The sequence below is a fragment of the Strix uralensis genome, chromosome 23, assembly GCF_047716275.1.
Source record: "Strix uralensis isolate ZFMK-TIS-50842 chromosome 23, bStrUra1, whole genome shotgun sequence".
NCBI classification, from domain to species: Eukaryota; Metazoa; Chordata; class Aves; order Strigiformes; family Strigidae; genus Strix; species Strix uralensis.
In genome coordinates, this window is record NC_133994.1 from 9,344,202 (window position 1) to 9,357,341 (window position 13,140).

The window sequence follows — 13,140 nt, forward strand, 5'->3', positions numbered from 1 at the left end:
ATTTATCATCTCCCCTTTCCCTCTTCCCCTTTCCCTTTCCCCTTCCCCAAGTGGGGCTGGAGGGTTCAGGGTCCTGCTAGAGATCTCCACAACCTCCAGCCCAGCAGTCTCTTCTCCTTTCTGACTCTGGATCACAGCAAAGAACCAGTGTTCCCTTCTGCCTGTGCTGGGACAGTGCCCTCATCTTTCATCTCCTCAGTGCATGCGCACTCCATGGGAAAGAGATTGAGGCAACTGAAGCGAACAAAAGCCTGTTTGTGAGGCCCTTTGCTGCACTCATCTCCACATGGCTTTAATTAAAACAGAAACATGGTTTAAACCAGGGGTCCTGCACGGGGCTCCAGTTCCACCCTTCCCTGTGGCTGTGTCCTGCTGTCCCCACCCACGCAGGACTCCCACAGCAGGCACCTAACACCCTGCTGTCTGCACCCCCAGCACCATCCCAGGTGGTTGTGGTCCGCCAGGAGAGCACAGGCCAGAACAGCGTCACCTTGCTGTGGCAAGAGCCAGACCAGCCCAATGGCATCATCCTGGAGTACGAGATCAAGTACTACGAGAAGGTAACACTGAGCTCGCTGCTGCAAACCGGTCCCAGCGCGGCAGATTTAGACAGGGGTGTGGCTTGGTTTAAATCCTGCTGGTGCAATTGCTGCTATCAGCCAGCCTTGCACAAAAGATTATTTTGGAAGACTTTGTGGCTGTTGTGCTGATACAGCAAGGTTTTTGGTGGTGTTTTTCCCCAGGACAAGGAAATGCAGAGCTATTCAACTCTGAAATCCAAGGGCACCACTGCCACCATCTCTGGGCTCAAGCCTGCAACCCGCTACATTTTCCAGGTTCGGGCTCGTACCTCTGCTGGCTGTGGGAGGTTCAGTCAGACGGTGGAGGTGGAAACGGGGAAGCCGGGTGAGTGTGTGCAGTTGTGGGATGTGGGAAGTGAGGGAGAGGGAGCATACGGGATGATGATGATGCCCTCCCTGGCCATTGTTCCTCTTGCATGCAAGGAGGGAGGCTGGAGGCACATCTCCTGGGCTTTCAGCCTGCAGGGTTTGCTTGAGGTTGCCCTCATGAGATGTGCTTATACATTAGAAAGAAAAAGGAGGAAGGACATAGCAGTTAGGGCAGGGAAGACCTGGTGATGTCTTGAGGCTCCAGACTCCTCTCTGTACTGGTTTGCATGGCTTTCCCAGGTCCATGCTTGGCTTCCCCATGTGTAAATGGTCCCTATACACTGGGAGAGCCACAAAGCTGGGGCTGGGTGTTGTGTGGTGCTTTATCTTTGAAGATCATGACCCCAGTGGGGTAGGTAATTTTCTGAGCTCAGCAGAGCACTCCTCACTGCAGCTCGCCTCCTTCCTACCCTGCTTCTTCCAGTCTCTCTCCGGTATGACACGATGACGATTGTCTGGATCTGTTTGACACTCATCACTGGCCTCGTTGCATTGCTGGTGGTCCTAATCTGCAAGAAGAGGTAAGTGTTTTCTGGATGTCAGTTTGGCTTGTCACCAAGCGGGGCAAGAGGGATGGGAGAACTTGGATGCAACTTTTCTCCTCTCAGTTTGTCCAGAGCATCCATAGGTCCTGGGTTAATAAGCAACAAAGAGACTTCAGGGGTCACCCTGCCTTCACTTTCCCTGAGGCAGAGCCAGTCTTCAGACCTTCCAATCAACAGCAGTCTGAACAGTAGTAGCAGTAGCAATAGAAATAGCAATAGCAATAAGTAATAGCCATAGCAATACCAGTACCTCTACCACTGCCAGTACAAGGGCTGACTGGATGGGATAGAGGGTAGGTCAGGAGTGGAGAGGGCTGTTCTCCATCAGAAAGGTCCAAGGGGGACTGTCTGCTATATCTCAGCATGGCTGAGCCAGGCATGTGAAGCACACATGCCACTGCCCAGAGGAGACAAAAGGGCTGCAGCTTTTAGCACTGCCAAGTCTTGGAGAGCACCTGGAAAGTACCTTGCTCCAGGCCAAAGTGTCAGTCTAGCAAGATGCAGGGATGCAGCTGGTGGAGGGCCAAGTGTTAGCTCTGGCTCCTTCTGGGCTGCCTACAGCCCTGGCATGCACTGCCTTCCACCCTGCCTTTGAGCTGCTTGTGGGAAAAAGGGACAGGAGCACCTCTTCTGACCCTTGTGTCCCTGTGGCAGGCACTGCGGATACAGCAAGGCTTTCCAGGACTCCGACGAGGAGAAGATGCATTACCAGAATGGGCAAGGTAGGACCCTCCCTGCTGCTGCCCCTGGGGTGTGAAGGACCTCAGCCCTGAGGATGGGCAGTGACCTGGTCCATTACCCCCTGGCACTCTTGTGGTTTTCAAGGGGAAGGGTTTTGACCACTTCCTGCTTCTGGGAATGTGTCTAAGAGAGCTGAGTGGGGATTCTGATCCCAGGGACATCCTGATAATGGGGTTGAAGGGTTGCACAGCATGAGATAGGACTGTGACAGGTTCATTCCAGACAGCAGCAGGCCAAAAGAGTGCAAAATTCATCACAGGCTGGGGATAGTGGGTGGGGAGGTGATGGAAGGGGGACAATCATGTGGAGGATAACTGGGCAGCCAGGTCCTGGACTGCTCTGGGGACACTGCTATGACAAAGAGTGCATTAGATTTCCTTGGGGCTGCAACCTCTGTGACTCCTTAGTGTGTTAACCCAAGAAGTTCCACCCCTGCCCATACTCTGCCTGGCTGCTGGGTGCTCCTACTTCTCAGCAGGGCTCCCTGAAAGAGCTAATCTCCTCTCTCTCTTTTGAAACCTGGCAGTGAAATTCCCAGAGTCCAAGTTCTATGTGGACCCCCACACGTATGAGGACCCCTGCCAAGCTGTGCATGAGTTCACCCGTGAAATTGAGGCCTCACGGATCAAGATCGAGAAGGTCATTGGGTCTGGTAAGTCCCCAGGCCAGGCTGCCTCTTTGCATCACATCTGCTCAGGGAAAATCAGTCTGAGGCTGTGCCGTCCCAGTGGCCTGCTGGGACCACAGCAGGCTGTGCAGCACTGGCATAGTTCTCAGCCAGGGCTTCAGCTGCTCCTTATCCTTTTAAGATCAAAATCATGGATAAAATGGGGTTTTTTTGGTGCGTGAAATAAACTCTTTGGAGGCAGCCTGGTGCAGAGGGTTGCTGTTCAGCTGGTGTGGCACCGGTGGCTCAGGCTGATGCAGCAGATGGCTCAGCCTGTCCCGCGTGAGTGCTCCAATGCGGCCACCCTGCTTTCAAACCTCAGAGCAAGCGTCTGGGGTGACAAGATGCAAATGAAATCTCAAGCAAGATGGTAAATTTTCAGAACAAAAGGGATTTTTGCATAGGAACAGGGGTTTGCAGGGAAGCATGGGGCAGAGACAGAGCTGGAACTTCACCACTACCCCCAGAGTAGCATTAGGAAGCCTGTCTGAGAGACATCCCTGCTGCCCCAAGAGACTCCCAAATTTGTTCATTAAAAGCAGTAAGGCAAGTGCCACTGTTAATCACTACTCTTGGCCCATCGCCTTCAGTAAAAAGCATCAAAGAGAGGTGGTTTCTGATATTTCTGCCCAGTTCCCAGAGGTGGCATTGGAAGGAAGAAATGGGAAATCCTTTCTGTACTCAGAGGCAGCAATGCACAAAGAGCCCAGGAGTCCTGAGGGACTGGGGCATGCTGTGAGCATACTGGCAGACTGGGTGATCCATGGTGCTGGTGGGTCGGTGCAAGAAGCTGAGGAGCTCCCCGTGCCCTCACCTTCCCTTGCCTTGCAGGGGAGTCTGGAGAGGTGTGCTATGGCCGCCTGAAGCTGCCAGGGAAGAGGGAGATTCCTGTGGCCATCAAGGCACTGAAAGCAGGCTACACGGAGAAGCAGAGACGGGACTTCCTGAGTGAAGCCAGCATCATGGCGCAGTTTGACCACCCCAACGTCATCCATTTGGAGGGGGTGGTGACCAGGAGTATGTAGCTGGTGGGGACGGGACCCTATGGTGGGGCAAAGCTGCGATGTACCTCCCTGTGGGCACCCTGGGAGATGGGAGTCAGGGATCACTTTGGGTGCTTTCCATCCTTCGGCTGCCCCAGTTGCTCACTTGTCAGATGCCCATTTACCCAGGGTCCCCCCCATCCCAACCCTTGCCTTCTCTTAAAGGACAAACTTTCCATGTGGCAGTTCCCCACCTTGCTCTGCAGTGCACCCCAGGTCAGGGTTATTGGTTTAGGAGATGTCCTATCCATTAGCATTTATTTTAAAGGCTGACTGTATTGAATAATAATTTGAAGACTTCCTTCAAAAAGGCACATTCTGATGCAAAGCGTTATGCTAATGACATGCAAATTTCAGCAGGATAACAAAGCTGACCTAGCCACATCAATAGCACCTGGAGGGAGGGGTAAGTGTCAGGGTTATTGCCACATCCCCACCGCAGTGCCTGTCCTGTGTGGTGCAGAGATGAGACCACTCCACGGGGCTGCAGGAGATCCACAGGCCTGGATTCATGTTTCTTCCAGTAGAAACCTGGCACTGGGCTTCCTGGAGGATGGTGACTTTTCTGCTAACTCGACCTCCCTTGTTTTCTGCAGGCAAATTGGTAATGATTGTTACTGAATACATGGAAAATGGCTCGCTAGACACCTTTCTCAGGGTAAGGAGCTTTTTTGTATTTTTATTCATTGCACATCCCTCTGGGCTGAGTGACTGGAGAAGAGGTTGGTTCCTGCTCCTCAGTCTCATGGCCACTGCCACTGCAGGCCCTGTGGAAGAGCAGTGTGCTCTGCACTCTCACCTCTCCAGCAGGCACGGGCTCCAGGGCATCACAGCTGGCTCCTGGAACAGCACTGCAAAGGCAGGGACACCTGTCTGACCAGTGTGTCAGAGGCGCTGGGAGGACAGGAGGTTAGCTGGCAGGACAAGAGAGAAGCACTGGGGTTAGAGGAGGTACTAAGACAAAGATGAGAGGTACTAGGGGGTTAATTTAATGACAGCAGCATCAGTAGGATGCTGGTGAAACCCATGAATGAACTCTGGGTTATTTCCTTTCCAGAAACATGATGGGCAGTTCACCATCATCCAGCTGGTGGGCATGTTGCGCGGCATCGGAGCTGGCATGAGGTACCTGTCTGACCTGGGCTATGTGCACCGGGACCTGGCTGCCCGCAACATCCTGGTGAACAGCAACCTGGTCTGCAAAGTGTCTGATTTTGGTCTCTCACGCATCCTGGAGGATGACCCAGATGCTGCATATACCACCACGGTGCGTGGCTCCTAGCATTGCAGTCTTGTTGATCCTTTCCTGATGGTGATTGCCCCAGGCCACTGACAGGTGGAAAAGTTAGACACTCTCAAGTCAAGATTGGCAGGGTGATATGAAGATAATGGAGATAGCCACCTCACTGCTGAGATCTGGACCAAGAGCATGAACCCAAAGAGCTTCTGAGCCTTAATGCATTGTCCTTCATATAGGGACATCCCAGAACTGAATTGTGCAGCAAATGAAGAGAAGCAGGGTGGGAGAACAGGAAGCTGATCAAACTTCCCCAGCCAAGAGCTCCTGTGGGCATGCATGGCCCACTGCACAGGGACACTCCCATGTCCCCGCTGGAGTCCTTCCCTAGACTGTGTAGCTCCATCCACTCCTTCAGTTGTCCTGGAGCCATCGGTGGGTGTTATGGTACACTCTTCAGTAGTGTGGCTACACACTAGTTTTTCCATGTGACTCTGCCTCAGTCAGGAGTGTGGAAAGAGTGGGAATTGGTTTTACAACCCAGGTGGTTTTGTTTTAATGTGGGACACTTTTGTCTGTAAAGCCATTTTAAGACTTTTCTGGATAACCTGACAGCTCTGGAGCTTGATGTATCCCTCCACTGGAGGTTATTAGAGGCAAAATGATCCACATTGAGGGAATGTGCTCTTTTTGCTCTTCTCTGGTCATGAAAGGAATTAGTGTGCTCCCCAGGCACACCTCTGGCTGGGAAAATGTGGTAGATAGACAGTTCCTGATGGAGACCAGTTTGGAGCTGCAGCTGAGGAGCCTGAGCATCATTTTTCAGAAGGACCAAGACTAGAGAAGCGGAAAAAGCTTCAGGTTACTTTGGGGTAGCTGATTGCAATGCAGATCATGGCACAAAGGGGTTGCAGCTCTGAGGTATGAGCGCACAGCAGCCCAGCCTGGAGAACATGGCCTTCATGCTCTTGGCAAGTGGAGGAGTGAACCAGAATGTGTCCTCTCTGTGTCTTTGCATTCAGCTGCTCCCTTTGATATCTCAAGAAATAACTTGATATTCCAGATCCTTTAATTTTGGGGAAGGTTCCTGCTGCTTGGTTCAAATACAGCATCTTCTGCATCTTGGCTTTGGGGCTCTCAGAGGAAGGGTAAGAAGAGGCCAAGATCAGCTAGGGCTTCCTGACAACAGAGCAGCTCATCTCCTTGTCTTACATCTCCGCGGCTTACAAGCACACACATAGCCTGGCTTTCCTCCCACCAAGACAGTCTCTGAGCTTTCCCCCAGTGCTTTTAATCTTTGTGAACAAGTTTCCAGAGACAGTATGTCAGTGACCACACTGGGTCAGGAAGGTAACCTGAGTGACCAGAGCTCATATTGACCTACCTGCTGACCCTTTCTAATCCTGCCCAGTTTCTAGAGACACTGTCTCATGTCCCCAGTATGAATGCAAGCAGGGAGGTCCCTAGAGGATGGAGCAGCCACCAGGAATGTCACAAGCAGAGGATTTGAGGCCTTTTGGCACAATGAAACCCACCAGAGCTGGTTGCTCTGCAGGAAGACTAGGTGGCTAGTCTGGGTAAAGCTGAACGACAAGGATGCAGTGCCAGGCCCAGGAGAGAGGATCTCAGGATCTCTAGTGAGGTTTCAGTCAGGGTATCCTGAAAAGGAGGATGCTTTCTTGTTCAGAAACTTGTGATAAGATGGTATCCTGAGTTCCTCCTCTGTTGTCCTTGACCAGCTGTTGCTTTTACAGCTTTCTCCTTGCTCTACTGGAAATACCTTGAAGTCATCCTTCAGGATGACTCTAGACTTATCTTGTGCAGATTGCCTCTTCAGTCCTTTCCAGAAGATGCCATCCCAGCGTATTGCTTGTCTAATCTGCTGTCCCAGCTATAGAGAGGTAGGGATGCCTGAGCCCTGCATGCTCTGAGCCTCCACTGTTGTTCACTTTTTCAGGGGGGGAAGATCCCCATTCGCTGGACGGCTCCAGAGGCCATCGCATACCGCAAGTTCTCCTCAGCCAGCGATGTGTGGAGCTATGGCATTGTCATGTGGGAGGTGCTGGCCTATGGCGAGCGACCATACTGGAACATGACCAACCGGGACGTGAGTGGACACAGAGCAACGTGGTGGCAAGCCTGCCTCTCCTCCTGCCCTCATTGAAGCCAGCCTAGCAGGGGGGGCTGGGGAAAAAGGACCCAAAGAGCAGCCCTTGCCTCTCCTCACATCCTCCCAGGGCTGTGCACAATGTGCTTGTCCCATCAGTGGGGACATCAGTGTGTTGCTCATCATCACACTGAGCAGCCTTTCCCTGTGCGGCACCACAGCTCCTGGCTGTGCCTGGCTGTGTGCTCTGTGGGTCTCCCCATCCCTGCCTGCTGCTCTGTACAAGCCTTTCTGCATGCTGCAGAGCTTCAGCATGTGTTGTGCCACCTTTCCATTCCCTGGAAGAGTTCAGGGCTTTTCTAGCATCACTGCAGCCCCCCTGCATTAGCCTGACAGTCCCTCCTGCACCCAGGCTTGCACCACCCAGCAGTAGGCTTTGGGCTTGTCGGAGTTATGTGAATCCCCTCTTACTTCCAGAGTAGCATTAAAACTGTAGAAAAATGTAGGTTATATTCCTGTCTACAGCCTGGGAGCAAAATTTCCAAAAGGAGGCAATAAAATGAATATTTTGACTCTGCAGAACCACAGGACTCCTTTTTTTTTCCCTACGGAGACAATAAGCCTATCTGCTTTCTCCCTGCTGTGGGAGTCCTGAGAACCCCCTCTCTCATTAGTGTTTTTATTATTTTAGAAAGTGGCTTTGTTGACAACAGGGCATGGATGCAGTGGCTTATACTACCTTCTCTGCCCAGTTCCTTTGAGCAGGTTTTCCTCCAGTGTTGCTGAGTGGTGGCAAGCCCTAGATGTAGAACAACTGAGTGTGAGTGCAGCTCTCGTGGCTTGTCTGCTGGAGGGAAGTTGCAATATTTTAGGCCTGTTGGACCACTTAATAAATCTGCTGTCATATCAGTAATTTCTTGTATGTGTGTGGTATCCAACCTGCTTCCAGCTCTCCACAGAGACTGCACACAGCTTGCTGGCAATTTACTTGTTTAGCATGAATCTTGTGTACACTCCCCCTGCTTCCCCATCTGATGGTCCCAGCAGCTCATGTACCAGGGATCTTCCCCTGGGGTGCTGGGAGTTGGGTGGGAGTGCAGCTCCACTTCGGCGTGTGGCTTCCTTCCAGGTCATTAACTCAGTGGAGGAAGGCTACCGCCTGCCTGCCCCCATGGGCTGCCCCACAGCCCTGCACCAGCTCATGCTGGATTGCTGGCAGAAGGACCGCAGCGAGAGGCCACGCTTCTCCCAGATCGTAGGCATCCTGGACAAGCTGATCCGCAACCCTGACAACTTGAAGTGCACAGCCACCGTGAACCGGTAAGGGCTCCCTGAGACGCCATGGTGAGCAGGGGTTGACAGCTGATGCTGGGCAGAGCATGTGGGTTGTAGCACATAAGGAATACTTCTGTCCAGCTTGAGCAGCACCCTGTGACCATGGACATGCATGGGGCCCATGGGCACAGGCTGTGGTGGGCAGTGCAAAGTATCCTGGACTTCACTGCCTTGCTCCCACTGGGGCATCCCCACACCAGGGTCTGGTCAAGTATGTGCAGCAGTGCCCACGCAGCAGCGTGTCGACCTCCTGCCCTCTCCATCCTGCCCTCGCCTGCAGGGTCACAGGCTCTTTGAGGTGGACCTCACAGCCTGGACACCTAGGACCATCACCTCCTGGTCTAACCCCTTCTTTCCTGCTCCCAGGTTCACCCAAACACCCTTCAACAGGGGTCTCCTCGACCTGGCCAGCTGTCTGACAGTGGAGGACTGGCTGGACTCCATCCGGCTCGGGCACTACCGGGACAACTTTGCCATGGCAGGGTACTCCTCCCTGGGCATGGTGATGCGCATGAACATCGAGTGAGTACCAGAGAACAAACAGCACTGGTTGGGTTGCCCTGCACCATCCCATTAGCCCCAAACAATGATCATCCTGCCTTGGCTTGATCAACTTAGTTGGTCCCTGATGCCACAGACATACCCCTAAGGAAACAGTGTGAGACCTGGTACAGTGTCCAAGGCTGTGCTGACCTTTGAGAGAAGATGTGGGAATTGTACTGACAGGTTGTGAGTACCAAGTCACCTCTGGTGCTCTGTGGTGTCTCTCCAACGTCATCATAGGTTCACAGGTAATTGGGGTTGTAAGGTGCTTCAGGAGGTCATATAATCCAACCTGCTGATCAAAGCAGGGTCAGATATAAAGTTGCCTTCTCCTTGCACTTCTTACCTTTGTTTCCCCTGCAAAAGGCATGTCTGGACCAGAGTGTGTCTGTGCTCTTCCACTGGGAAGCAAACTGAGCTGGGGGGCACCTCAGAGCTTCTTCAGACCCCAGTGCACTGGACTGGCTCCCTGATCAGTGCAGCTAGGCAGGGAGGCACCAGCCAGGGCCTTGGTGTGAGTGGAAGGTGACCAAGTGACCAAGGCTGGGTTAAGTAAGGAGAGCTGGGAAAGATGTGTCCCATCACCAACCATGCTGTAAGGAGCTAGTTCTTGCCACCTGTCTAGGGGGTCTCTGAGGTGGCTGATGGTCCAAGGGGTACCAGAAAAAAATGGCAACTATTCCTGCTCCTACCCTGGGCTTATATTCCATATCCCTTGGTGTTAGCATTAGTGCCAGGTCTGGCAACAACCTCTCCTGTCTCTGAGGAGACTTGTTCCTTGTCAAAAGTCATGGAGCTGCCAGACAGTAGTTTCTGTGACTCAGGAAGGATGTGACAGTGTGTGCCTTGGTCGAGGTGCGGCAGGTAGAGAAGGAGACAGTGAAAGGGAGGATGGAGAGACGCAGGCAGAGGACTGTCATGTGCATTGATCGGGGGCTCTAGTTGGGGCCTTTGCTGTGGGATTGAGCTGATACTGATACTTGTTTCTCATGCACATCAGGGAAGCTTTTGAGTGGGGAAGGCTCATCATCCATCTGTCTTTCTGACTGGGTTATCTGAGGGCATCTTGCTAAAACTGAATCCAATTTCAGAGCATTGATCTTGTCACCTACTAGCCTGTCAGGAGTGATCCCTCTCCTGTTGCTGCTTCCCCTAGGGCTGTCACAGGGCCCTGTCAGAAGGATGTGTCCAGGAGAGTGGCAGCCTCTCTGTCCCTGGGAGCAGCAGCCTTGTGCTGATGGGCAAGCAGAGAGGAGCCAGGTGTGGGATCCTGGGCTGTTCCATGGGGTGCACACACAGGGAGGAGCAGTGTCTCTCTCTGGTACGACACAGGTCCAGCCCATGGGGTGTCTGAGACTGTCTTTGTTCTCCAGGGATGTTCGGAGTCTGGGCATCACCATGATGGGCCACCAGAAGAAGATCTTGAGCAGCATCCAGGCCATGAGATCCCAGCTGCTGAATACCAATGGCCCCAGAAGGCATCTCTGATCACCAGCTTTGCAGACCCTCATCGGGCATTCCTTAACACTTACCCTGGCAAAGGGGCAGCAGGGTGGTGAGCAGGAAAAGGGGCACCAGACCAGGACCTGGAGCCCCACCAGCATCTCTTTGATTTCAGTGTCTGTGGAAATGTGGCTTTCCAGATACCTTGATGGTCCTGCTGCCTCCTTCCCCCGTCTGAAGGGGGGAGCAGCCTTTCAAGCAGGCTAGGGACACGTCATGCCTCTTTCCATCCTCTACTGTGGGACTGGGGGTCCACACACAACTATGCAGGACAGGTGGTAACCCCTTCACACAGCAGGATGGTCCCAGCTGCACCTGCAGATGGAGGGGTATCAGTTGCAATAGCAATACCATGAGCAGTGGGACCGGGCTTGCCATGGCACACAGCTCTTTTGGATCTGACAGCTGGGGAGTTTGTTTGGTCTCTGAACTGAGGAGGGCTCCACAGGCAGCAGAGACAACCCTGCTCCCAGTAACTCCCAGTTCCAGTGTACTCCAGCCTGGACTTCCTGAACTGCACCAGCCTGCAGATGACTTCATGGTCCACCTCTACAAAGCCCAGGAGGGCAGAGAACAAAGTACAAAGTGGCAGTGCTGGGAACAGCCAACTCTGCATGCAGAGGAGAATTCCCCAGCATGGAGGAGAGTTGGTCAGGGTCTGCTATCTGGAGCCTCAAGAAGCCTCAGGGTGCTGCAAGAGGCTCTCCACCTCTTGAACTCACTAGCCCTGCTCCTCTTTGGATCCAGCACAGGCATGCAGGGCAGCCCAGGCACATTTTCTAGGGCCACAAGCTCAGGTTTTTCCCCCAGCAGAACAACCATCCCGGCCTCCCCCAAAGCCCTATCAGAGCACAGAGGAGTGGGAGAATTTGTTCCCATCTCACATGATGGAGGGACAGAGATACTTCTGCCAAACTCTTCTTTGTTCTTATAGTGCCCTAGAGGAACCCAAGAGCTGCCCCATTACCATGCCATCTGCCTATGCCCAGGGCTGCCATGTCATCTGCAGAGGAGGGGACCTGAGCAACATTTCCAGATGCAATCACAGTCCTATGGCTGGGGACAGGGGCTCTGGGTAAAAGAGGATCTTCAGCACTATCCAGCTGGTGAGTCCGGTGACTGGGAGGTTGGCCTTTCCTGCACAGCTCTCTTCTCCTCCTCAGGAGCATCTCTTGGCAAGCTTGCCTGGTGCGGAGCAGTGGCATCCAAAGACTTGTGGACCTGGTCTGAGAGGCTCAGCTGGCTGCAGAGATGCAGATGTGCCGGGGAGGTGGGGGGGCAGACTGTGGGCTGGGAAGCTTTCTCTTGGGTGTAAATAGAATTTTCTATGGGTTTAGGAACTGTTTTACTGAAATACTATGTTAAGTACACAAAAAAGGTCTCAAAGCACAGAAGCCTCAGTTGTGGGGCTGAACTCACTGCAAAAAAATCTGCTGGGAATGTGGCTGGGGAGGGGGGCTCCTGGAGAAGGAGAAGTGCTGGAGGGGAGCCACGCTGACTGCCAGGGACAAGCCTGGCCCACAGCATCCTGTCCTTAGCACTGTCACAGTAAATCCAGCGTCACTTAAGTGCAGGTACTGGTAGGATCTGGCCTGGCGTCTGTTCCTCCCAGTGCTGTTTGGGCACAAGGTGGGGTGGGGGGAGGGTTAAAGCCATTTCTCAGCTGCAATAATCCTGGCTAAACTGGCCTTTCTGGGGCTGGCTTAGCTTTCCATCCAGGGTGCTCATGGCCTGATGGATTCTCTGACTGTGGTGGGCACTTTACTTCTTCCTATGGAAGTTCTATGTAATGGGGAACAGATGCAATGTGTTGTTTAATTTGTATTGCACCCTGCGTCCTGCACTCAAACCTGTCACACACCCACCTGGCAGTCAGCAGCATGAGGTCAGTCCAAGCCCTGCAGGACAGGATGGTGGGTGCTGGCCATGTCCTCTCTTCCCAAAATTTGGGACTCCCCAGAGGGTGAGTCTGTCGTGGACAAACTGGGGAAAGCAGAGATCAGGCCAGTGCCACAGACCTGTGTCCTTGGGGTTTGCTGGGCAACCCTGGTAACATTGGCTGCAGGATCTGAGGTTGGGAGCTGCCAGATGGCCCCTTTCCAGGTGGTTCATGGGTCAGATCCTGCAGCATGGGGACTTTGGACTGCTTCTGGCTGCGCGGATGGTGGGACAGGGTTTTCCTTTTATGTTCAGAGTGTGCACCTCCTCCTGGACAATAAAACTCCTTCTTCCCATGGGCCATCTCCTTGCCTGTTATTGTTGCTGTGCTGCACAGAGCTGCTTCACCACTTGCAGAGAGCATGGGAGCCTCCACGGCTGCTTCGGAGGCACAGAGGGGCCAACACTGGGATGCCCGGCTAGCCACTACCTTCCTCCACTCCAGAAACCCTCCCACATGTGAAGAATGCTTCCCTGGGGAACATGAGCATCTGTGGGATGGGCCCACAGGTGCAGGAAAGGGCCAAGACG

The 13,140-nt window shown here is 53.2% G+C and overlaps 1 protein-coding gene across 2 annotated transcripts in view; it reads left to right on the forward strand.

Annotated features, from left to right (window-relative positions):
• The window catches only part of EPHA8 (EPH receptor A8), a 50,428-nt gene extending 39,702 nt beyond the window's left edge, over positions 1–10,726 (forward strand). Inside the window, exons 5-17 of one of the 2 annotated variants that reach the window (XM_074892557.1) lie at positions 436–560; positions 744–906; positions 1,375–1,471; positions 2,150–2,217; positions 2,661–2,681; positions 2,763–2,888; positions 3,735–3,920; positions 4,543–4,604; positions 5,004–5,213; positions 7,141–7,290; positions 8,420–8,610; positions 8,992–9,147; positions 10,542–10,726. In XM_074892557.1, coding sequence (XP_074748658.1) covers positions 436–560; positions 744–906; positions 1,375–1,471; positions 2,150–2,217; positions 2,661–2,681; positions 2,763–2,888; positions 3,735–3,920; positions 4,543–4,604; positions 5,004–5,213; positions 7,141–7,290; positions 8,420–8,610; positions 8,992–9,147; positions 10,542–10,656 — 1,670 coding nt within the window. In that variant the 3' untranslated portion in view covers positions 10,657–10,726. The remainder of the gene's footprint in view (positions 1–435; positions 561–743; positions 907–1,374; positions 1,472–2,149; positions 2,218–2,660; positions 2,682–2,762; positions 2,889–3,734; positions 3,921–4,542; positions 4,605–5,003; positions 5,214–7,140; positions 7,291–8,419; positions 8,611–8,991; positions 9,148–10,541) is intronic. The other variant, XM_074892556.1, reaches the window with a different exon arrangement.
• The last annotated feature ends 2,414 nt before the right edge of the window (positions 10,727–13,140 follow it).